Here is a 25,220-nt window from a genome sequence, read left to right as displayed (position 1 = left end):
TGCCGCGGAGGCAGGTCACCATGACCTTCCCTCCTGCGCCAGCACCAGACTGGTGGACGGACAGGTCTTCATCTCCGTCCAGCAGCCCAGGCAGCCCTCAGGAAGTGAGAGGTGGAGCCCACTGCTGCCAGGCTGGACCCCGGGGACTGCTCCCTCCATCAACATTTACTCAGCACCAGCTGCGTGCCTGAATGGCATTGGCATAGCGGGGACGGGGTAAACAGGACCCAGTGCCCGAGCCTCCGGAAGGGGTGGCTGGGCCAGAGAGCACGTGGGCAATAGAAATGGCACTTGGTGCATTTTGGAGAAAAAAACTAGAGCTGAGGGCCTTGGAAGATGCTCCTGGTGGCCCTCATCAGAGGCTTGGCACATTTGCTTTGCGCAAATGGTTTGAGCCCACCGGGTGCCCAGCCAGCCGCATTCGTGAAAGCCAAGGCTGGAGTGAGGCTGCCTGCTGCTTGCTGGGGCCCCAGCTTTACAGAAGGCTTAGCGAATACCCCTGGGACTCAGGATCCTAATGCAGGTTCCACAGAAACTGCAGAAATTGTTGCATTTTCTGGTTCTCTAAGCAGAGTCAGTTGTTTAAATCAGGTAGCCTGAGGGAATGCGAAGTGAGAGAGAGAAAAAGTACAATTATGGCCAAGTCACCTTGTTCATGTAATGTGGTTAATAACATTGACCTTAAAGGTCCTGAAGGATATTGGTACTTTGGAGGCACCAAGTTGGCACAGCCCCCCTCATCTGCTCTATCTTATACCTTGTCTTTTCCTCCATGGTCTACTTCTTCCTCTCCCAACCCGCTCCCCCCATATGTACAACTTCATAGGCGCTGTGGCCTGGTGGGAAAGAGGCAGGGAGGGGGTGAGCAAGGGCTCCTGTTTTTTGGTTTACTATTCCAGTTTGCTGGCATTTTTCAGAGACCTGTTACCTCTGCTGCCACCCCAGGGGAGAATCACCAGCCAAAGGCAGCTGGGCAGCCCCAGGTCTCTGGCTTACTTCTGAAAGGGAGAAGCCCTACATGAGAGGCAGCCCCAGGTGGTGGCACAGCCAGGACCTTGTAGATAGACAATTCCAGGCTCTGTCTGTTACCAGCTGTGTGACCATAGGCAAATCTCATGATCTCTTTATGCCTCAATTTTCTGGTCAATGAAATGGGCTTATAAACTCTTGCTCCCAACCTCACCTACTGTGAGAAATAAATGAGAACCTATATGTAGAGCACACAGCACAGGGCCAGACACCTGACAGGAGCCCAATAAGTGTTAGTGCAGATGTTCTTGAGGGCAAGTCCCAGGGCTGGCTTCTTATCTCCCAGGGTGACCACACATACCATTAACCTGTTATTATCCAAGGCCTGACAGCCCACCAAGAAGGCTCAGAAACCCAACCCGTGGGCACGCTGCAGTAGAGACATCCTTGGGGACAGTCTCCCATTGCCACACTCATTCAATTGCTGAGCTGTAGCAGATGCCCATATCCACCTGTGGCTGGGTCCAGAGGGTCAAGCCCTCTTCTGCAGCTGTGAGGACTGCTCACGGCGCCTGCGGCTTGGTGCGCTCATGGCTGGCCAAGCCTGCTCTCTGACAGACAGCTGCTATCTTTAGATAGACCACTGCTTTGACTCAAGTCACTGCTGCCGCTTGTCATTTGCCTATGTGCTATCAGCTGTGTTCCCACCCTTCTTTGCTCTGTTCTGTGCCACAAAGGCTGAGTCCCCACAAACTGCATTTCCCAGACTCCCTCCAAAGGCTTGCAGCTAGGTTCTGGGATGGGGAGGTACTGCCAGGGCCTCCCTTCTGATCTCTGATGGGGGTCCCAGGCAGCAGCAACAGCACTGGTGACATCTGAGGGTGGCTGGAGGTGGCAGTGTCTGTGGTCACAGGGGCTGAGGCCTGGCAGTGTTGCTCCTGGGTTCCTACTGAAGCAACTCATCTCTGAGCAGGGGCTTTGGAATCACAGGGCCCTGTGTCCCCCTTGGCTCCTGCAGCCCAGGGTTGGTAGCACTTCCCTGCAGTTACTTGTCTTTGGGTTCCATGCTCTCTCCATGCTCGCCTAGCTTTCCCACAGTCTTGCTTCCAATTCCTCAATGACAGCCCCTCTCTCTGAAAAACCTGGGTGGCTCTGTTTCCTGGCCAAACTCAGGCTAATGCACCATTTGAGCGACCATTTAGGATTCACTCTTCAAGATGGCTTTGCACCTCTCTGATCTGGCGTACTGTGTGCTGATTTTAAAGTTGAACCTTCAGAAGGCAGCCTTGTTTTTATTTCCCCCTTTTCCTGGGTTCTTCAATGGAACCACCCCAGCCCCTCTGTTCCTCCTACCAGTCCTTCACTTCCCCTTTCTGAACCTAATGGGGCCACAGCAGCAACCTAAAACAAGAAGTGTGCCCTCTAGCCCAGCAATCACATCTCTAGGAATCTACCTGAAGACATAATTACAGAAGAGCAAACACATGCATGCCCCAGAGATAGTCATTACAGCCCTGCTTATCATTGTAAAAAACTGGAAGCATAAATAGAAGATTGGTTACGTAAATTTTGCTTCATAGAGAACATCTATTTTTTCCATCTATTAGCAAGTTAGAAAACAAAGCAAGCTAAAAAAGAGTTGGTATAGTATGATCACAGTTAAGCAGAACTTCGCACACATGGAGACACACTTGTATAGAGGAACAGATGTTTCAAAGAGCAACTGCCAAATATCTCTTGGGGGTGGAATTTTGGATGGGTTTTATGTTCTTCATTGTTCTCCTTTGTATTGTCTGAATTGTTACAATTGATGTGTCCTTTTTACAAAATACTGTTTTATTTTTAAAGGCAGTATTATGAGATAACAGCAATGAACAGAACAGACAAAAATTCCTCCCCTCATGGAGCTGACACTCTAATGACAAAAATAGAGTAAGGCACGTAGTGTGTGGGGTGGTTATTAGTGTGCGTCAAAAAAGTAGGAAAGGAGAGAAAGAAATGCACCCGGGGAGTGAAAGTTTAGGGTTAGGGTAGGGCTTACAACTTTTGGAAGTGTGGTGATGTTTGAGCAAGGACTTGAAGGAGGTAAGGGAGCAAGTCATGTGATATACAGGGAAGAGCAGTCTAGGCTACAGAAATAGCCAGTGCAAAGGCCCTGAGGTAGGAATGTGCCCCATGCATGGGAGAAGTAGCTAGGAGCTTGTGCGACTCAAGTGGAGAAGAGTGTTAAGAGATGAGGTCAGGCAGATAATAGGAGACCAGATTATGTAAAACTTTGATCCTTACGCTGAATAAGATAGAAGCCACTGGAGAGGCTTCTGCAGAGGAGTAAGCTGGTCAGAAATATTTTAAAAGTCCTCTCTCTGGCTGCTCTGTGAGAATAGGGCGGGCACAGGGAGGCCAGTTGGGAGGCTATTGCAGTAACTCAGGTAAGAGGACACTGGCTTTGACGATGGTAGCAATGGAGGTGGTGAGAAGTGGTTGAGTAATGGAACTCTTTAGAAGGTAGAACCGACATGATTTGCTGTTGGATTGGTATGGGCATAAGAGATAGAGAAGAGCTGAGGATTACCTCAGAATTAGAGAGAAAGGGCCCTTAAATCACTGCTCCATCCAGTGTAGAATCCCTTCTGCTGCAGCATCAGTAGCTCCCTGTCTGGTCTCTGCTTGAATGCCTTCATAAACAGGCCCCTCACTACCTCACAAAGGTGAGCTGCTGTAACTGCTGATAAATTCTTCCTTGGCTTAAGCCTGCTCTTCTCTGCCACAGGACTTAGCCAACTTTCAGTTGCCACCTTAAAACATCACGTGCTTGCCTTGTGCTGTGCCAACCCTAACAACACCCTCAGCCTTGGGAAAAACAGGGAATAGGACAGGCTAGTATCATTCAGAGGGAAGATTCCATCAAAAATCTACAAAACTAGTTTTACTTCTTTCCTGCAGAGCCCCTTCAAATTTTGATTTTTTTAAACTCAGTTCCATCCTCTCCCTACCTCCTGGACACTGGCAGATCTCCCCTGGCTGTGCCTTCTGCAAGGTGAAGGCCAGTCCTGCTCCTACCACCCCTCAGCCCCATCTCCAAAAACCTAGACCAGGCCCAGTGTCTAAGGCCCTACACACCCAGGACAGGAGCTCAGACTTCTTTCTGCTCTCCCTGGATGGACTGAGCGTTATATCAGCTCCTTCCTCTGGTCTCTTCAATCCGAGTCCCATATAGATGTGTGTGTGTGTGTGTGTGTGTGTGTGTGTGTGTGTGTGTGTATGTATCAGTCACTGCATCTGAATGCAGGATTTGTATGCCAGCCCTTCTTTGTTCCTAAAAGATTTAATCTATTTTTAATCTAATACAAAAGAAGTCAGTTAAAAGTACGACAAAGACTGTTTGAGCCCGTGAGTGAAAACCTGGTGCCGATGCTCCCAGTGGCCGCAGTTAGATGCCCATTTAGCTGTTTCTTCATCTAAAGTGCGGAATGAAAGCCGGTCACTGTGGGCCATGGATTCTCTTCCTGAGAAAAAGAAGGAGGATGGCTTTGTCCCTCAGAGACGGAAGGGCAGCTCTGGTTGTGTGACTCTCACACCACCCAGGGCCTCCTGACACAGGACCAGGAGAGAGGAAGCAGCAATACCCCCTAGTCATGGGAAGGCATTAAACAGCTCCTCCTGGGGTACAGAGCCCGTCACCTCCATGTCTGATTCTGATGGGCCTCGGCAGAGCAGAGGCTACCATGCCCACCCGACACAGATCAAGAGACTGAGGCACAGGGGCGTTAAATAAATCTCCCCCAAGGTCAAGCTCCAAGAAGCCTGGCCTCCCTGTGACTGCCATTTTCACCACCCTCTGCTGCTTCTCCCACCCCCTCAGACTGTGGACACACTAGAACCTGATGATCCCTGTCTGTGTGAGACACGAACTAGGCTGGAGCTCCTGAAGGAAAGGACCCTTGTTCTATTTATCTTTGTGTCCCCAGGGTCACCAGCAGGGTAGACGCTCAATATTTGCTGAAGCTTCTTTAGAAGTTGGTGGCTAAGTCTAATACACCCTGGCTTTAAAAAACTCGCCTAAGGAGGTGCAGTGAAAGTTTTGTAGGAGGTTGAGAAATCCGGGCCACGGTGGGGTGCAAAGACAAGCAGCATCGCTGGGCAAGAGTGGCAACTGGAACCAGCAGGAATCCCACAGCAGACCCCTCCCTGCTTGCTGGCTACTGAGTGTGTCTTGGGCCAATAGCATTAGCATCCCCCTGGAGCTGATTGGAAATGCTGAGTCTCAGGTCCCACCCAGAGCCACAGAAGCAGATTCCGCACCTTAGCAAGTTCTCCAGGCGGTTCTCGCGTGCGGAGGCCAACAGCCACCAGCCTCAGCGCACCAGCTGTGAGCCCTGCAGATGCTCGGGGATGGCACTTTACCCAATGTGCTTTCTGACCCCTAGTTTGTTTCTGGGAAAAGAGCAGTGTGTTTGCTTCTGGCAAATGATCACACTTTATTCAAGGTCTAGTTCAAATAGGAAGGTGAGAGAACCCTGCCTCATTATGGGAAGTCGGATCCTGGAGGCCACAGGTTAGTCTAGATTTCTGAAATTCCATCTAGGTCTCAGCCAGGGGACATCGGCAAAATCAGGAGGCTTTTTTTTTGGTTGTCACAGTTGGGGAGGGTGGTGTTCCTGGTATCTGCGACTGGGTTTCTGCTCCAATCCAGAGGAAAGGAGAGTGTTTACCAAATCAGGGAGATTGGGGAGTTTTAGAAAAGAATCGTGAGAACCTTTAGAAGGTTATCCTTCGCGAGCATGGGAACAGTGGAAACAAGACTCAAGGGTAGAGGAGGGCTGGGACAAGAAACTAAGAACAGAAAGAGCGGGCCCTGAAAAGGAGGAAACGTGGCAGAGAGAGGCCAACACCAGACAGCGTATATAAAAGCTTTGTTTATTACACAAAATACTTTCTTATTTATAAGAAAGACTTAAATACCCCACCCTTCTCCAGATACATGTGTTTTTTTTTCACTTCTCTATTTTCCAAACGTCTTAAAAATGTGGTTATGAGAAAAAAATTTCCCCCCCATTTTTTTTTTTTTTTAAAGAAACACGTACAAGTCACCAGAGATCAGACACCCCATCCACAACGCCAGAGAGGAAGGCCCGAGCGCCCTTGAACTGCTACTGCTTTTGTAACACGCTTTGCACCTGCCTCCCCTCCCCATTGCCCAGAAGCCGCAGGTGTGGGATGTGAAAGGCTGGTTCTCTGAGCATCTTTCCCACGGTCCCACCACCGTTTGGGGGCGCCTTTCCTGCCAGGAGCTCAGGGCCTTTTCCCGAACAAGAGAAGGACATTTGAGGGGCCTGGAGAGCCCAGAGGAGTGGGGCAGGGGGCGCTGAGAAAAGCCTCTCGTGGGAGATGTTGCGGGAAGCGCCCTCATTTCAGAGTGAAATGCGAGCGGAGGTCCATTCCGCTCAGCAGGTTGATCAGAAAAGATCCCCTCTTCTGCTGGGTTTGCTTGGCTCACGGGTGGCGCACAGGCGGGGTGCCTGGCGTCCTGGGGGATGCTGTTGCGGAGCGTGGCTCGGAGGCACAGTCCCGTGCGCGCTGCGCTCCTTAGTTGGCATCCGCGGCGTCCGGCAGGGGCTGGGGCTGGGGCCCCAGGGACGAGGCCAGCTTGGTGAGGGCGCGCGCTATGACGTCCAGGTGGCCGTTCATGGTGCGCAGCTCCACCAGGATGTGCCCCACGTTGGCCTCCAAGCTCGCGGGGGCGGCGGGCGGGGCGCGCGGCGGCGAGGCTCCCGGGTCCGCGGCGCCCGGGCGCGGGGCGCGGCCCCTGTCCGGGCCCTGGGCGGGCGCCGGCCGCTCGCGCTCGTCCCCGCGGACGCCCGGGGGGGTGGCCGAGGGGCAGCCCGGCAGCCAGTCCAGCAGGCGCGGGGCCGCCTCTGGAGAGGACGCGACCACCGAGTAGAGGCCGGCGCGCCGGGGGGCGCTGCAGCCCGGAGGCGCGGGGGCTGCGGAGAAGGGCGGGGGCAGCGCCGAGGGGCCGGGGGAGAACGCCCGGGGCTCGCAGGAGGAGGAGGGGGAAGGCAGGGCGGCGGTGGAGGGGCCGGGCTCCTCGGAGGAGAGGAACAGGGTGGCCGAAGACTGGGAGTCCACGGTACTGGGCTCGGAATCTGCCAAGGAAGAAAGGAGAAAGGGTCACTCGGGCGCTCGCTGTCCGCTGCATGCCCGGCTCCGCGCTGGGTACTGAGGGACTGGGGGAGGAACTGGGGAGCAGGCGAGAGGTCATTTCCTGCCCCAGACGGTCAATCCAATGAGGAAGAGAGAGTTATGTGAGCAGTTGGGGTACAAAGCGCGCAGGGTGGGCGCCCGGCACTGGAATCCGCGGCCGGGAGAATCAGGGAGTCGCCCGTGCACCGTGGCAGGCACCTCTGGGGTCTAAGAGGTGGCGCTCCTGTGCCCACAGGGAGGGGGTTCCTGCAGGGGCCCGAGCTGCAGCCCATTTGGAGGCAATCTTGCCGAGGACAGCAGGTGCAGACTGAGATAGCAGGGCCCTTCCCACCCTTCTCAGAAGCAGAAGTGTGTTAAACAGACGGCACCCCCACTGTCCCAGCAAAGCCAAGCTCTGGGGTGGGGGTGGGGGATTGAAAGAGTTTGAGGCCAGGAGCCAGAAGACTTTAGTGCTGGTTCTTGCTACGCCAGACCCCCTTGGGGACTTGGTTTCATTTCCCCATCTGTACAGGAATGTTGGGCCCAGTGACCCCTGGGGACCCCTCCTGGACTGATCTGCCTCCAAAGGTCGTCAACTTGAAACCTTGATCTAAGTTCACAGTGGGCAGCACTCAAGACCTGGAAGCACTAGACAAACCTGCCTTTGTTCCTCTCTCCTAATCCCTTGCCTCCAGGTAGAAAGTGGGCGGCAGCCCTTTGTGACTGGGCATGGAAGCAGAGTTTACCAACCTCAGATCAAAGGGTCCGCATCAGTGCCAAGCACCTTAGCTCAGCTGCCCCAGCGCCCTCCCTGATCACCGCCTTTGGGGAGATGGTCCGTGCTCACCCTGGAAGCAGGTCTGCGTTTTACCAGAGCCAAGTCTCGGAGGCCTCTCTCCCAATTCCAGCCAGAGTGTCAGCTCTTGGCTTTCCACATTGTCTGTCTGGGTGCCCACCTGCATGCCCTGTCCTTCAGGGACACCGACGCCACACCTTTCAAAGGCAGAGCCTGCTTGATTGCCTTGGTGGGGAGGGAGACATGATGAGTCAATGAGTAAACACATCCCCCAGTGCATGTGAACATGTGCACTCTTACCCCCCGTCACGGGTGAGCTGTTCCTTCGTCTGCGTCTGGCTGAGACTCAGAGAGGCCCTAATCATCTGGTGACAGCTTGTTCCCTCATCTGTCCTGACTTCAGCTCCCAACAACGTCCTCACGGGCCCCGGATGTCCGATGTCCAGTTTGTGTGGTGGAGAATTGTGTCTGATGGGACCAGGGAGGCAATTGTTTCTTGAAGGACAACCTTTGAGGAGAAGCCACTCACGTGCCAGCAAACCTCCCTGATAGAAATGTCATGGGTACTTTCTGCTGTTGGCTTTCAGAGAACTGCCTCTCCTCCACCAGAACATAATCTCCTCAGGTTTCTGTGAGGATCTTATTTTGTGTAACAAGAATCGAAGACACTTCTAAGCACATAACTCCTATGAGTTGAAAAGAATAAAGGAGAAACTCTCCAGACTGTTTGATCTGGTTTTCCTTGGGAAAGATGTTAATGAGCTTCACACATCCAACTCTTGTAGGAGACAAGAGCCCTTCATATTAAACCAAATAGAAGTCTCGTGTGTAAAATGAAATAGGGGCAAGCACACAGAATGTTCTAGGGCAACATTTCTCAAACTTTAATGTGCTTGCCATTCCCCAGGGACATTGTTAAAGAGCAGGTTGTGTTCAGTAGGTCAGGGGTGGGGTCTGAGACCCTGCATTTCTAGGCAGCTCCCAGGGGTGCTGAGGATGCTGCTGGTCTGGGGACCATACTTTGGGTAGCAAGGGTGTAGACCAAGTAGACAAGTGGCAAATAAAGCGTAGGATTTATGATTGTAGAAATCAAAGTAACCAGGAGTAGAGGAGCACCCTGGAGATCTAATGTGATCATGAAAATAGTAACTATATTGATAACTATATTGATGCTGATGACTTCTCAGCTTCCAGGGGAATAAAAGAGGTGGCCTCACTTGCCATTAGCTTAATAGCCTCCAGCAAAGCCTTGAACCAGGGACACTGGCTTGGGGGTGGCAGGGGTGGGGTGTGAAGGTTCTTAAAGAGGAAAGCCCTTCGCTGTGGTTTCAGCTAAAACTTCAAAAAACATCAAGTTGTCAGGACTCACCCCAACCTAACTGGCCAACAGAGTTGAAAAACAGAATCACCTCCCAGAGGTTTCACCTGGCTATCAGGACACTTGGTTTCAGCCCCAGCTCAGCTAAAATCTGGGCTAAATGATTTATAGGTCTCTTCCATCCACAGCTGATCATTTTATCCCTGATTTGGGACATAGGCTTTTGAATCAATGACGTCATTTTTGTGCAGCTTCAGGGATTGCTACAAAATAATGTCAGGGTCTTGCTGTTCCAGACCCTGGGGAGAGTTGGGGGAGGTTGGGGGCTCTCAGGTGCAGAGGGTTAATTAATCAGTCTCCTTGATTCCTTCCTTCACCCCCTCACCTGGTCTCTGACCCTCATCCTGCTTTATTAGTCTTCTGAGAATTATGAGCACCTGACATTTTATGTAGTTTTTTGTTAACTAGAATGTAAGCCCTATGAAATGAGAGACACTGCTTATTTCATTCTCTGCTGTGTCACCAGGGCCGAAACTGTGTCTGGCATAGAGTAGATGCTCAATAAATACTTGTTGAATGAATGCCATATAATCATCATCGGGCCAGAAACACAACTCCAAATGCAATAAACTGATCCAGCTGCGTGTCATTTAATCATTCGATGCTTCGATTATTTATGGAGTCTATGCAATATTTAGGACATGCTTATACTAAAAAACGTATTCCATGTTTATCTAACATTCTAATTGAGCTGGGTGTCCCATATTTTATCTGGCAACTTTATAGGAAGTCACTATTTTCATCCGGTTTCACAGAAGAGGAAACTAAAGCAAAGATGGGTTCGGTATTTTCACAGAATTTCAGAGTTGGAAGGGCTCGTTGCTATGACTGGATTAACTACTTATTAAGATGTAGAGGTGCGGGCCAGTGAAAGAAAGGGACTTGCTGTTTCATGACACATCTAGAACAGAACAGAGAACAGAGTCTCCTCCCTCCCAGTCATCTATCATTCAGTCATAGAACAAATAGGTACTGAGGGCCTACTGTGTGCCAGATGCTGTACCAGGGCCTGGAAACAGCCAAACCAGACAGCATCCCTACCCTGAAGGAGCGCTCAGGTTGCCTCTCAGTGGATACCAAGACCCATCTGGCCGATCAGATTGGGGCAGAAACCCAAAGAGCTGCACAGCAGATGTCTACTAGCTATTAGCATTGGTTTGCTCGCAAAGCCTGGAGCCTCAGCCTCAGTCAGGTGTATTAGAGTCTGATATGTAAACCGGGGTCATCCACCAACCGAGGCCAAATTTTCCAGCCCTGGCACTCCTTCCTCTCCCGTTGCTATTGCCATCTCCCTCCCACACACAGCCAACCATTTTGGGCTGATGCTGCTTCTTGAGATGGGGAAGATGAAGTTCCACTAAATTTCAGTGATTCTGAAAACTGACTTCACAAAAGTCAGTTTTGAAAGTGCATTATATATATTATATACATATTAAATATATACTTATATCGCATATGTGTTAAATATGTTTAATTGCACATTAAAATGATAAATTATGAGTTGAAATATATTGAAAATATATAGAGAAAAATGTATAGAAATATAGAAAATGTATATAACTGAAAGCATTTGAGAAGTGTTCATTCTAGAAATAAAAGAATTGCAAATTAAAATAATAATTGAGTTGAAATATATATTGAAAATATATAGAGAGCAATATATACTGAAATATATGTTGAAAAATATATGTAACTAACAAGCATTTGAGAAGTGTTCATTCTAGAAATAAAAGAATTGCAAATTAAAATAATGACTATGAATTGGAATAATTGTGAATAATGAATTGCTATTTTTCACTTATAAAATTTTCAAAGTATCCTCATGCTAACGCTCGTTGCTGACCAGATTGCCAGGGGAGAGGCATTCTAAGATATTGTTTCAAGTAGAGTAGATCAGTGCACACTCTCCGGAAAGCAGTTTAGAAACACGTGCTCCGCTGTTTAGCGAGAAAAGGAAATTGCCAAATCATGTTATGTGGATGAGTTCAACTGCCTGTAGAAACTGTAAAATAAGGATTGAGAAATAACACATGATGATGTTAGAAATGTGATGGGATTATAGTTTTCTGAATTTTCCAAGATTTCTACAGCAATCAAGCGTGGATATGCCTTCCCTCATCCCTGATCTTTCGCAGACAGTGACCACTTCTGGCCACTTTCTACTCAGTGTTATTGCTAAGTCAGGCTGAATCATTTCTTGGCTGGCAACTGTGTGCTTTGAAAAGGCCAACATTTTTTATCATTTTTACACCCCCTTGGCACCATCCTGGGGCTTTGGTTTTCTCTGGGGGATGCCTGTGAAAGAGTTGAAATGTAAGGCCAGGGGGCTATGGGAACCTGCATTCATTCAAAAATAAGCCTTTTGATCAGCCCCCTAAAACCTGCTCCTCTCCCGGTCTTCCCTGTCTCAGTAAATGACCTTCCATTTTTCAGCCAAACCCACAAGACTAATCCTTGACCCCTCTTTCTCTCACCCCTCTGCATCTGCCAGCAATGGCTGTAGGCTCTGCCTTCAAATATATCCAGCATCTGACCACTTCTCACTGTCTTCTCACTGTCTCCAGGCAGTGACCCAACTACTGGGGGCTGAGCTGAGACCAGAAAACAGGCCTCCCGAGTTCCGGTTCAGTCAGTGTTTCCCCTTCCACACCCAAGAGCCTACTTGATCTGAACGAATCCTTCAGAACTCTCCCTGCTCCACTGCCTCTCCCCAGCCCTCCTGGCCACCCTCCACCACTCGTCTGGGAAAATTATTTGCTGAGTCCTAGCTATTAGATAATAGCTAAATTTATTCATTCATTCATGCAACAAATATTTATTGAGCACCTATGGTATGTCCCACAGAATGCCCCATAGTGTGCAAAACCAGACTTAAACCCTGACCTCACTGCGGGGGCAGGAAATCATCAGATAATTGCACAAATATGTAATTGAAACAGTGACACAATCTTCATGCTATAAGCATCTAAAGCCGGTTGACCTAATGAAGGAAGAGTCCCTGAGGAAATGCTGACTGAGCAGAGCTCCGAAGGATGAGCAGTTAAGCATGAGCAAGGGCCGGTGGCAGGAAGGAGTACTGCAAAGACGCGGGCCTCCCAGAGAGAAGCAGCAGGACGGGAGTGCAAACAGCACAGGAAGGAAGCATGAGGTGAGACGCGGCTCAAGAGGAGAGCGGGGATCTGGAGGTGTAGTGGTGATACACACTGCCAGTTGTCACCCAATATCCACTCTCCTCTTCTGCCTCCTTTTTAGCTGGCCCATGACACTTAGAAGAAAGGTTACATTTCCCAGCCTCTCTTCCAGCTAGCTGTAGCCATGCCATTAAATTCTGGGCAGAGGGATGCAAGCAGAAGTGCTGTGTGCAATTTCTCCTTCCTGTGCCTGGGATTTGGTTGCAGTGGCTGGTGCTCAAGCAGCCCTTTTGGACTATGAGGTGGAAACCATATGCTGAGGATGAGAGAGCAGAGAAATGAGTCCTTGATAACTTTGAGGAACTGTTCTGTCAATTCTAGCTCATTCAACTGCAGATTCTTCTGCATATGGGAAAATAAAATCCTATCTATCCAAACCCCTGTTAAATTGAGTTTTCTGTTACAGACAAACCAAATCCTGATACGCATGGCCTTGTTGAACCCGTTAAGGAGTTTTGCGCTCATCCTAAGAACAATGGAAAGCTTTGAAAAAGTTTTAAGCATGAGAGTGTGTGTGACATGATAGGTTTTATAGTTTGAAAAATTCACCTGGTTGCATTGAGCAGGAGGTAGACAGAATAGGAGCAGGGAGACCAGTTAGGAGGTTCCAAGTGCAGGTGAAAAATGACAAAATGACAGTGGCTTTTGCTGGAGTTGTAGCTCTAGGGGTGCAGAACAGAAGACTCTACAGACAGCTGGGATGAGGGAACATTTTTACTATTGGCAGGGATATGGGGCATGGGGAAAAGGAGGCATCAGAGAAATGGGTACCCTAGCTGGCTCCTGTTTCAGTGCAAGATCCCAGAAATTCTGGTTCTAGAAAGGGAACTTTTCCTTTCTTGTTCTCTGGAGTCTGGATGACCCCTTCCCAGACCACACCCAGCCCTCCAGCATAGCTCAGCTCTGACACACCTCACCAAAGGCAGCCCTTGGGAACATTTTCCCAGGAGCCTGGAGGGAGAAGAAACTGTGTAGCCTTGGGGAACCAGAGAGGCAGAGCCTGTGGGAAGGGGACCAGACCTGTCTGCGGGAGAAGCGGCATCTCTCAGCACTGCAGCCGGGCCCCTGCCTTTGATGGTTCAGACTTGGCTGGGTTACTGCCTGCTCCTTTAGGAATGCCCGGCACACAAAAGGGAGGGTTGAGTGTCTGATGAACTCAGCCCAATAATATTCACTTCTTTTATTTTCCAGGAACGTCATGAGAACCACAGGGCAATCTTCTGGTTTTAAGACCTGGTGAGTCAAGTCTACAAATACCTCTGACTCAATCGGATCCCAAGTTCTCACCAGACATCTCCCAGGAAAGGGGCTCAGCAGGAGAGCTGGAGCTGGACAGCCTCTGCAGGGGAGAGGAGGGTGGGTTGCTCTGGAGGGGCGAGAAGGGCTGGCTGGCTTGGAGACAAGGGGATTCCTGATGACACTGACCATTCTCACAATAAAAGCCAACATTACTGAATACTTACTATCTCCAGGCTGCATGTTAAATGATCTTGCCTAATCTGCATGGAAAACTATGAAGTGGGTTCTGTTCTCAATCCCATTTTACCGTTGGGAAAACTGAGGCTCTGATGTTAAGAAACCTGCTCACTATCACAGAGCTGGGGTATGAACCAGGGCAGCTAATGCCAGAGGCTATTCCGCATGAAGGAAAGAATGTGCTTTATGGAATTTTTGCAGGTGTGGAAGGAGGGCAAAGAAGGAGAGCTAACATTTGTAAAGGGTCTGCTACACTTGAGGCCTGTGATCTGCCACCTCGACTGCATATTAAAATCACCAGGGGAGCTTTGTAAACACTATTGAAGCCCCCCCAACCAATTAAATTGAGATCTTCAGGATCGTGTCCAGGCATCCTGTGTTTTAAAAGCACCCAGGTGATTATACTAATACCCAGCCAAGGTTACTCGACAATGACCCTCTACCCATTTGCAAATGGAGAAACTAAGGTTCTCAGAGTTGGGATAGTTTGGACAAAGCCCACAGCTGACAAGGCCCACATCCTGATGTCAGTGGCTGACTCCCCTACCAGTGCTCATCCGCGTTGGCCCATTTTCTCTCATACCTGGGCCTCCTCTGTTTTGAAAGTATGTGAAATTTTTACATGTAGACTTCTTTTGCAATTTTCATCTCTTTTTCTGTTGAAATTCAAGTGTTGTTTAGGCCAGCTGCCTGAGAGTAGCAGTGCAGTCTATAGCCACTGAGTGGGACTGGCTGGCCCAGGGGCCACTGAAACCATGGCCTTGGCCTCACCCAGGCTCTGCTACAACCAGGCCCTCCAAAGAGATGCCCAGTAGCTCTGGCCAGGATGTGCCCTCTCACTTTCCTAGGAAGAACACTGCCAAACCACTGCAGCCCCCAACCTCTGAGGGGCCACCCCCTGGGGTCAAGACCCAGCCCTGGGGAAATCCTTGGTCTCTGTTTCTTGCAACACTAGTAACTTCCCAAGGAGTGACACAGGAAAAGTCATCGCCCCTTTATTTCGATGTGAATTATCCAGCCTCTAATTTCCTAATGGCTGAGGGTTGAGCTAAAGAGTATTCACCATCAATCGACTTAACAGAGCAAAGCAGCTGGAAAGGGAGAAGGGCAGCCACAGAGGACGGTTTAAAGAGCCAGGAGGTGCTCCTGCCCGAGCAGGACCTTGGAGGGAGGGAGAGGAAGGAGCGAAAGCAGGTGCCTGCACCCATGTTCACAGCAGCGTCGTCCACAGTAGCCAAAGGGGAAGCAGCCCAAGTGTCCCTGGCTGAATGAATGGGTAGACAAAATGGGTACATGTGCATGTGTGTGTACACGCACACACAATGGGATTCATTCGGGCTTAAGAACAAGAGGAAATTTTGGTACCTGCTACATGATGAATCTTGAAGACATTATGCTAAGGAAAATAAGCCATCCGAAAGCCAATACACAAAATATTGTACGATGCCTCTGGTGTGAGGTGTCTGGGTGGTCAAATTCATGGAGACAGAGAACTATGGTTGCCAGTGGCCGAGGGAGGGGGGAGAGTTAGTGTTTAGGGGGTGCCGAGTTCCAGCTGGGGAGGTTGAGGGCTTCTGGAGGTGACGAGGGTGATAATTACCCGGCAGTGCGAAGCTACTTGATGCCACAGAACTGTCCACGTAAAAATGGTTAAAATGATAAATGTTATGCTGTATATAATTTACCACATAATAAGACAGGCGGGGGAAGGTATGATAACTTAATTCGCAATTTTATCCAAGTGCTTGAAACAAGGTCTATATATGACATTTCTGGGACTTTCGTAAGATAGAAAGAAGAAAGAACTAACACGATAAATTGCTGTTGAGAATGTTATAGGTCAGATGTGGGTTGAGCACCCCAAAGAGGCCCTGAGGATGAGGGTCACTTACCTGGTCCTGGACCTAAATATTACTTCATCCTCAAAGATGTCCCCTTTTTCGATCACCAGGGTGAAAAATTCTAAAATAGCTTTGCGGATATGTGTGGACATAAGCTGGAAGAAAGCAAAGTCCAGAGCCTGACACTTCTAGATCCATTTTTAGACCTATTCTACTCTCACAAGCAAAGTGATTTTAACCCTTCAAGCATCTCACAGCCAAGCTGCTATCTCCTTGGGGTCACATATCCTCATTAGCACCACTGGCCACAGAAAAAATGTGGGAATTGTTTCAGTTCAAGAGCCCCATGGTCCCAAGCCAGGGTACTAGTCCCATCTCATACTCATTCACTCTGCTCCTTGAAGGTCCTGGGCACATTCCTACCTCAGGGCCCTTACACTTGTTTTTCTTATACCTGGAATGCTCCTCCCTTGGATATCTGCATGGCTCACCCCCTCACATCCCTCAGCCTTTGCTCAAAGTCACCTTCTCAAGAGACCATTTCTAAACACCTAGTTGAAAGTGCCACCCCCACCCACCCCATCAGCTTCCAGTCCCCCTTGTGCCGAGTAGCGGATGTTGTCACTGTTCCATTCATATCCCCAGGGCACTCCAGGTGGAGGGAGTTTTATGTACAAATAAATCCTTGAAGCTTGGGAGACTGTGGCCTGAAAGACAGTTTGAAATGGGGGGGTACAGGTCTAGGAGACTTGCATGAAATGGCTTAAAAGGCAACAAGGCCAGCTGAGGAGCTTGTCTGTGAAACTAAGGAATTTGAACTTTAGCGGGCAATAGGGAGCCACTGAGGGGTTTTAAATAGGAGAGTGATAGATTTGATTTGCAATTTTAAGATTACCCTGGCAGCCAGCACTGTGGAGGTTGAATGGGGGGGAGGGGGTAAGGCTGGAGGTGAGAAGACCGTATGTAAAAGTAACATCTTGCACATTAAAGGAGCTAAGATGACATTATAGCAGAAGAAAGCACAAGAGTAAAGTCCGGCCAACTGTATGTGAAGCAAATTTTTTTTCTAGGAAAAGATTGGATTTCAGCAAAAAGAAACTTTCCTGCCACCCTTTATGGCCCTTACTGGGGAGGCTGGCTCCTGCCTTCGTTCAAGTTGGCCACCCTGGGTCTTTCATGCATCACTGTTCAATAAAAGCAAGCGTGGCTTTTATGGGGTTGTTTGTTAAGCCCCAAGCCAAGCTTTTCAACTCACTTAGGCAGGGCTGCTCTGCCAATTTCTAAATTGGCTGTTTTTATGTATAGGGTGTGAAGGATCTCTCTCTGTGTCTCTGTGAACATATCCATTTGGAAGGAGACGTGTGTGACTATATATAATATCTTTATGTGATTTTTGAAGAGATGTTTATACAACCTGTATGTTCTATGCATGAATATTTCTGTAGTATGGAGGAAGGGAGAGGGAGAATGGAAAAGCTGTTCCCACACCATAACCAGCTTGGGCTCAGGAAGAAAAATTCGAAATAGATTATGTTCCCAAGCAATGCCTCCAGAGTTGAAAAGCTTCCAAATCAACCCAGTTAATTCTTCCTCCTGGAGGGTCACTCACCTTTGAACTTCACTTTTTAAGACTATCGTTAAAAAAAATAACATGGCACAGACCAGACCCACTGAAGCCCGTGCTCCCTGCCCCTCCCACTCCAAAGAGAGAGTGCACCAAAGGGGCCATCTCGCTTGTAAAAGAGAGGGCTGCCTGATGAACTTCATGGAAAGAGCAGGGTTGTAAAAGCCGGCATTTGGGCTTTAACAAGGCCAGGAAGCCCAGAGCGGAGCCAGCTGGGTAGTCTGAGCAAACCCAAGAATATTAGAACCCCGGGTCACAGGGAGCTGGGCCGCCACCAGGAATGCGGGGAGGAGAGACAGTCTGGCGGGGCTGGGGGAACAACTGGAACCCCAGGCTGCCAGCTCCTCGGAGGACAGTCAACAGACCCAGGCCCAGCAGCAGGACGCAAGGCGGGACAGTGCTGTGCCTGGCCACACAGGGCTCACTTGGGCCTTCTTCACAGGACAAGGCTCCAGGACCTCTGGGGATTGTCCACTCAGCAGCTCAGCCGGGACAGCACCTTAGAGAAGAAGCCGCCTTGCCGAGCTGTCACCCCACACTGAGTGAGAAGGCAGTGGGGCACCACCTGGAGAGGAGGGAGGGGCGGATGGCCCCATTGCCCAAGGCAACAAGTACTCAGGTTCTAGACAAGGGTGTTCCCTATAGCAGTGGCACGCAGAGTCCATTGTCATGTGGACCAAGTGACAGTGCCCAGCTCTGGACACACGGTGCACACCCAGTGAGTGGCATACCCTGCTCCTGTCAGCCATCCCTGCAGCCCGGGGAGCAGGCCCTGGCTCTCCACCGCTGATGCCTCGGTTGTCACGTGTTGCAACAATCCCCCCACCCCCACACTTGGAAGCAAATAATCCTAGGAGATGGGAGGGCCCCAGTAGGTTCCCTAACTGCCCCATGCAGGCGCTTCTAATACCCAGTCCCTTCTAAGAATTCCTCGGAGATTGGACCTCCCAGCCATGCCACTGTGTTTCTCCTGGAAACATCTTTCCTACTTTGGGTCCGCCCTTTCCCTTTTCTTCGTTTCATGCCATTCCTCCTAATGATATCCCCCTAACGATAACCCTTGGTGCCAGGCTCAGTTACATACAAAGCTTAAATGAGCAACCCCGACTCTAAATTTGGCCCTACCCATTGGAAGGAGAGGTCTGGGGCATCTTGCTTTGCCCAGAAGGAAAGATGCTGCTCCCCATGGGGAAACAAAGCCAAGGAGGGAAAACGAAACAACTTTCACAAAAATAAGTCTTGAATGAAGAAGCAGACCAGTGCTGTTGCCCGGGTCACTGGGGCTTGAGGCCCATTCCGCAGCCCCGGCCAGGCCTGCCCCAACCCTGCTCGGACCCTTCCTGACCACAGACCCACAGAAGCAGCAGAAGCTTTGCCTTTTCCTTTTCAAAAATGTGCTCCGGCCTGACCCTACCTAAGCTCTCACGGCAGGGCCAGCGGAAGGAGGAATGAGAGCCTTTGCTGGGAATTTCCTGACCTCTGAGAATTTTTCTCAAGATGTAGCCATGAGTTAATGGGATGCACTGTGACACAGGGTATCACTTGCAGTGGCTCCCCCACCCTCTGGGGCAGCCTGAAAAGCATCTCCCTGCTGAGTAACTGAGGATGAAAATCTCTGAGCCCACCCCCCAACTCTCCCTACATATTGTCCCCAAATTGGACGAGATAAGGGAACTATATTTACACCACTTAATCAATATTTATATAATTATATATTATATTATATGTTTCTATATTTATTATAATATATTATGTGATATATAAATATATTAATATTATAATATATTTATATTTATATTACATACTTATATGCTTATATATAGTAAGCTTTATTAAGTCAGAACATTAATAGTATCTAAAAGTGCAGAAAGATCTCTATTTATGCAGTTCCCTCCCTTTCAAAGTTAAGCTCTCTTGCATGATTTCATTGATCCTTATATTTTGGTTGCTCAGAGAATGGAAGGGAAGAGAAGAAGGATGGAGAAGAGAGGAGACGCATAACTCAGACTTGCAATGTCCTGACAAGCTCTGGGAACCCAGAGCATCCTCTGAAAGGTCCCAGTCAGCTGGACCACGTAGGCAGGTAGAATTATCAATTCCATTTTATCGATGTTGACCACTAACCTGAAACAGTCCAACAAAAGTGAATACATTACAATTTCGCTTGTAAATTGTCTGAGTACCAGGACTGACCAGCACTTGCCAGGGAGGTCGGCTCGGACCAGTGTCTCTGCTAGTGGTAGTTTATAATTATTCCAAGAGTTTGGAGGGAAGCGCTTGGGTCAATGACATCCTTCAAAAGGTCCTGGAGTGAAAATGAAGGGAGTGTTGAAATGAGACCGCTGAATGTCTGTGGAGCCCGGCCTCACACGGAGCTGCTGGGAGATTATGTGAAAGCATTTTGCAGACTCAGTGCTACCCAGACGGCAAGGACTCCTTGATATTCCCATGATTAGGGTGCATTAACACACCAGTCTTGGACCAATGAAGATGAAAGCCTTGCAGAAATTGGCATAGGACACCTACTGTCCTGTGAGTTTAGGGGCCAGTGTCTCCTCTTGTCTTTCAGATGCAGACCATGAAGGGCAGACCCCCAGTGAGTTGCATGGGCACGGACAGAAATGAGACGCCTCGAGACCTGAGGTTGCAGCCCCTCTGCCCACTCAGCCCCTTCACCTCCCTCTAGCCCAGGGCCTGAGGAAGAGCCAGGACATCAGTCATAGAAAGCCTAACTTGAGAAGGAAAAGCCCAGTTGGAAGCATAAGCTCACAGAGCTCTTAGCACCTTCTGCTCTTCTGAGGTCAACGTAAGACAATTATTTTCTTGGGCTCTTTCAACCAAAACTAGGGGGGCAATTCTCCTCCTCTCCTACTCCCTTTCTTCCCCTTGCCTCCCCTCCGCCCTTCCCCTCGTCTCACCACCAGCGAAAGACAACCCTTCAGTTTTCTTCTTGTTCTGGAAACAAGTCCATTTTCCTGAATTGCTGCCTCTTCAACTTGTGGAGAAGGCAAGACGGGAGCATCAAACGAAGCCATTGGGCAAAAATGAATGAAATCTTAGTAAACTGTGATTTTTAAATTTTTAAAATCACTTTATTCTATATTTTGCATTTCTTTATATATTTACTGTTTTAAAATTATTTGTATTATAGTTTTAAGATAAATTCATATATTTTAATTTACTGTGAAATTTGCAGAACCAAGTACCGCCTCTTGGCTTCGCCTGTGGGGAAGCGGCCCAGGGGCCACCTGGGGCTCCTCTCCCACTGAGGGCTCTGGAAACATTTTCTCTCCAACTCTCTGAGCTGCCGTTCACCTCTATATAAAATGAGCAAAATAACACCCCTCCTTCCCACAGGTATGTGATGAGGTTCAATTATTGCAAATGTGTGAAGTGTTTTAAGGTCCCTGGATTAAAGGAGTTGCATGAGAAAAAAATATTATTCTGGAGCGGAATTCTGCTCAGTTGTGCTTCCTGCCACTGCCCGCCTGTGTCCTGCATGGCTTGGAAGGAGGACTGGGGCGATGAGGTCTTCAGAAAGCCTCGAAGTAACTTCTTGGCTTGCCTTTCTTTGAAAAAAGCTCATCTACTTCTGCATTTTTTCTTCTTCATGCAGCCCAAACCTTTCCCTGCTAATTGTCTCATCAGGAAGAGCCAGTTGGTTAGAGACAGGCCCCTTCCCATCTCTGTGCTCGCTCTCTCTCTCTTTCCCTCATCCCTGCCTACCCTTGGCCTTTGCTCCCCCACCCACCCCCACACCCCCACACACCTCCTGTTTGTAACACGCCATGCATTTTAATAACTTAAAACAAATTTCACTTTGAGCCCTTGGCCATAAACTTGCTTCTGCCTCTTGGTCTGGCGGCTGAAACCAGGCACCGAATCTGCTCAGTGGAACCGAGCCTGTGCTGTCTCGGGTGCGGGTCACCGTGGCGGTGACGGCCTGCTGACCCGGGAGGCTCTTCCCCACTCAGGGCTTCCCGACAGCAGCGTCACACGTGGAATGTGGGAAAACGCCCAGGCAGCTGCTGGGGCGGTGTGAGACAGCAGCCAAAAATGCCCCTCGCCCTGGCACAGCTGTGTCCCTCAACAGGTGCTGCCTGGCTGCTGGCTGCACGCATGCGTCACATCCTCCTCGGGTCGCACAGAAACACGTCCCAGATCAGGGCCACAAGCACAGGCTCCCCGACTCCCTGCCAGTCCTGAGGCGGCAGAGATTGGGAGCACAAGGCAGTCCATGGGTGACCAAAAGCACCCAGAGCCACCTTCCCTCTGCCCTCCAGCCTCAGCATGTGGCTAAGTGAACAAACTAGAGTGGCCCCTCAACTGACCAGCACCTCTCTGGCCTCACAGGGCAGGAAGCGTCCCCAGAGAAGGGCATGGCCAACCCTTCACTGGCTGGCTCTGCACAGGGCAGCAAACCTCAGAATTCTGCCAGGGTCCTAGTGCTCTGCTCCCACAGCCTGGGAGAACCAGTGAGGGACAGCTAAAGTGGTCCTGAGTCTGGGACAGGACAATCAGGGCCCCTGGACCCCTCCTTCCTGCTTTACTATCCTTTACCTGCTCCTCCCAGCCCACTGACATTTCCACTTCCCTCCACTCCTGCTGATCTCCATTCCCTCTGCCACCTGTCTCTCGGGCACAGTTAGTTACCTGGGGGGGGGGGGAGTATGTGTGTGTGTGTATGTGTGTGTGTTGTCTCTTCAACAAGACAAGAGAAGGGATCCCCCGCAACAGTGGTTTACTCATCCCTGCAGAAATGAAAACCAAATCAGAAAAACATCACTCATTAAATTCTCTGTGTGTGTGTGTGTGTGTGTGTGTGTGTGTGTGTGTGTGTGTGTGTGTAAAGTCTCCTATCCCAATATCTTGTGCTTTGGGAAGAAAGGTATTTACTTATGTCTTTATTACCAGTAGTTTACTTTACTTTGCTTTGTCACCTGTATTTTACCTTATTTTATTGTGTTTTACTTTACATGTCCACGGGCTGTCAAATGGAGTCCCATGAAAATTTAGTTCCATGGTCAAGTAATGCTGGTATATTCTGAGCTGAACAAAGTTAAATGGTTTCCTCGCTGCAGGACTTCTCGGGACCTTAACATGATAAAGGGCATGGTAGTCATCCATGAGAAGGATTTCCAAATTTCCTTAACCTCAAAGCCCCCTTTTTGGAGAAATATTTTGAGGGACTGATATCCCTTTGCCAATGGGGCAGGAGACATCAGCTCCTTTCTTGAATTATATACAGTGACCAGCACAGGATCATAGACAGGCCATTGCTCAATAAAGACCAACACCTCCCCTTACTTCAAGCCAGAAGAACAGAGCTGGCTTCGTTTTCCAGGACCTATGACTGTCTGCTCTGGGATGAGTTTCAGCCACGATAATAAAGGGCCACAATAAGGCCCCTCATACAAAAGCCACATCCCTCAGTTCTCCACCAGCAGTGCCAGCATCAGGGCAATCAGAGCTATGATGAGCGTTTTAATTACAATTCCTACCTCCCACTGCCCACTTTCTTGGACCTGCTCAACTTCTTTTAAGGCCCTCATTAATCAACTCTCACCTCCTGGCTCCCTGGGGCCTCACTTTGGTGGTCCATGTGACAAGGACCTGGGACCTGTGCCCTTGTTCTGGAAGCCTCCAAACTCCCCTCCAGCCTAGACATATATCAATTGGTCAATTTTGTTTCCTTCAAACCAGGGGGAGGAGAGGAGTGGTTTTCCAACCTCCCGGGAATAGGGGGTTGGGGCGTAGGGGCACTGTCAGGGCCAAGCCAAGGACGGGGCCAGTGTTTGGAGAAACGAGGCAGGACCCACAGAGCGCCGCCAGCATGGAAGCTTTGAAGAATAGCATGCACTTGGCAGAGGATCTCCATGCCACTGCCTTTTACAGCAGCAGCGCTGTTGATGGGGCATTAACTCCCACCCTTTCCCCCTCATGTCCCCCTGACATTATCCATACAAATTGGGGTGGGAATTATACAAGAATCAGGCAATTTTCCCATCAGGGTTGCTAAGAATCACATCAAGCATCTGCAGGTGGACTCATGTTTCTCCTTCCTCTACATGGGTGTGAGCACCTGATGGGACAGTGAAGGAAGCACCGCTTGGGAGCCACCAATGCTCTGTGACAGTGTGGTCACTCTGCAGCTTGGGACCTCAGTGTGTTTATCTGCAACCTGAGCACAGTGGTCTCTCCTGGCTGGTCTCACGGGGCCTTCTGAGATTCAAGGTAGGGAGTGTGGGGCTGAGATGTCGTGTCCCCTCTATTTTTCCAAAGTTTTCTATTCCTGCTACTCAGCATCTCTTCTCCATGCAGATCAAATCCAGACTCCCTCTCTGCCTGCACATGAGAGGAAGGAGACCCCAAAGTTCCACCTCCTTAGATCCCAATTCCAGAACTACATGGTGAGAGTCCCTGAGCTGCCTAACCCAGGACACACTGCGTCATAGAAAAGATAGCCGCCAATCCCCTTCTCTCACTACCTACCCCTCTTAAAAAAAAAAAAAAAAAAATCTTTATTAATTTCAGAGAGAGGAAGGGAGAGGGAGAAAGAGAGACAGATCGGCTGCCTTCTGCAAGCACCCCACTGGGGATGGAGCCCACAACCCAGGCATGTGCCCTGACCAGGAATCAAACCTTGATCTCCTGGATCATAGGTCAATGCTCAACTGCTGAGCCATGCTGGCCAGGCCACTTACCCCTCTCTAATGATGCCGGGGTGTCTTGTCACCTCCACAAAGCCCTTTCCTAGGAAGCTCTCTAAGACCGTGGCAGAGCAAAAATTACTTTGACCCTATTGAGTTTTATCCCAAGGTGACCATACGTCCATCTTCCCAACTGGAACATATGGAGCAAGAGGGCAGGGCCAAGGGGAGAAGGCAGGGTGGAGGAGAGAACAGGATGGGACCACTTCTGCCTCTTCCCCCTCCCTCTTCCGCCTCCAGGACCCTGCTCCCAGTTTCAGACACTCTGGAGCCAGCTCCCAGCTTAACTCAAATGGAAGCTGAAGATTAGGAGATGCCGTTCCCTGGGCAGAAGAGCCTCCAGAGCATCCAGGAGTTGACGGCGTGCTCAGCAAGGGGCTTCCCGTTACTGGGCCCTGGCCCTCGGGATTGTGACTCACAAAGCCTTCATCATCCCAATCCCAGGCTTCAGGATGTGTAGACAAAGTCCCAGCCCAGCACCCTCTCTCTCTGCAGAGGCCTGTTCTTTAGCCTGGGTCCGCCTGAAGTCCCAGCACAGGGGAGACCCCAGAAGAACTCCAACCTGTACTGTCAGGACACAGTATCCAAGGACGAGAGAGGGGGCTATAGAAAAGGAGACGAGAGGGCAGAGGAGAGAAGTGAAAGAGAGAGAGAAAACAAACAAACTGAGAACAGGAAGAGAGGACTTTTAAGCCAGGAAACCTTTAAAACTGAACTTTCTCTTCCCAAACAGAGGGATGTGACTGGGGACGGAATGCCACCAAAGGGAGCACATACAAGTAAATATAAATAGAGTTATTTTAGGACTCGGTGGAGAATGGACGCTGGTGGTCTCCCCCTGCTTCCTGGTGGGTCGGCGCTCATCCCAGGGAGGAAAACTGGGCCATCCCGAGCCCGGCCTGCGGCCCGGCGAGGCGGCCAGCGTGGAGCTGCGGTGGCGGCCACGCGGGCGGCGGCTCGGAGCTGCACCGGGGGGCGGGCGATCCTATGTGTGAGCAGCACTTTGATATGTGGCCATGAAAGGGAGAGCTCTCAAAGCCCCCATTCATGGA

At 49.9% G+C, this 25,220-nt stretch overlaps 1 protein-coding gene across 2 annotated transcripts in view; it reads right to left on the bottom strand.

Moving 5' to 3' along the window:
- Positions 1-5,941: 5,941 nt before the first annotated feature.
- The window catches only part of RUNX2 (RUNX family transcription factor 2), a 306,549-nt gene continuing 287,270 nt past the window's right edge, over positions 5,942-25,220 (bottom strand). For both annotated transcript variants that reach the window (XM_081140283.1, XM_081140288.1), the window contains exon 8: positions 5,942-7,115. In XM_081140283.1, the coding sequence (XP_080996409.1) occupies positions 6,556-7,115 (560 nt within the window). In that variant the 3' untranslated portion in view covers positions 5,942-6,555. The remainder of the gene's footprint in view (positions 7,116-25,220) is intronic.

This window comes from Miniopterus schreibersii (assembly GCF_964146895.1).
Source record: "Miniopterus schreibersii genome assembly, chromosome: 6".
NCBI classification, from domain to species: Eukaryota; Metazoa; Chordata; class Mammalia; order Chiroptera; family Miniopteridae; genus Miniopterus; species Miniopterus schreibersii.
The sequence above is the reverse complement of the archived record's forward strand: the minus strand, read 5'-3'. Positions and strand labels throughout refer to the sequence as shown.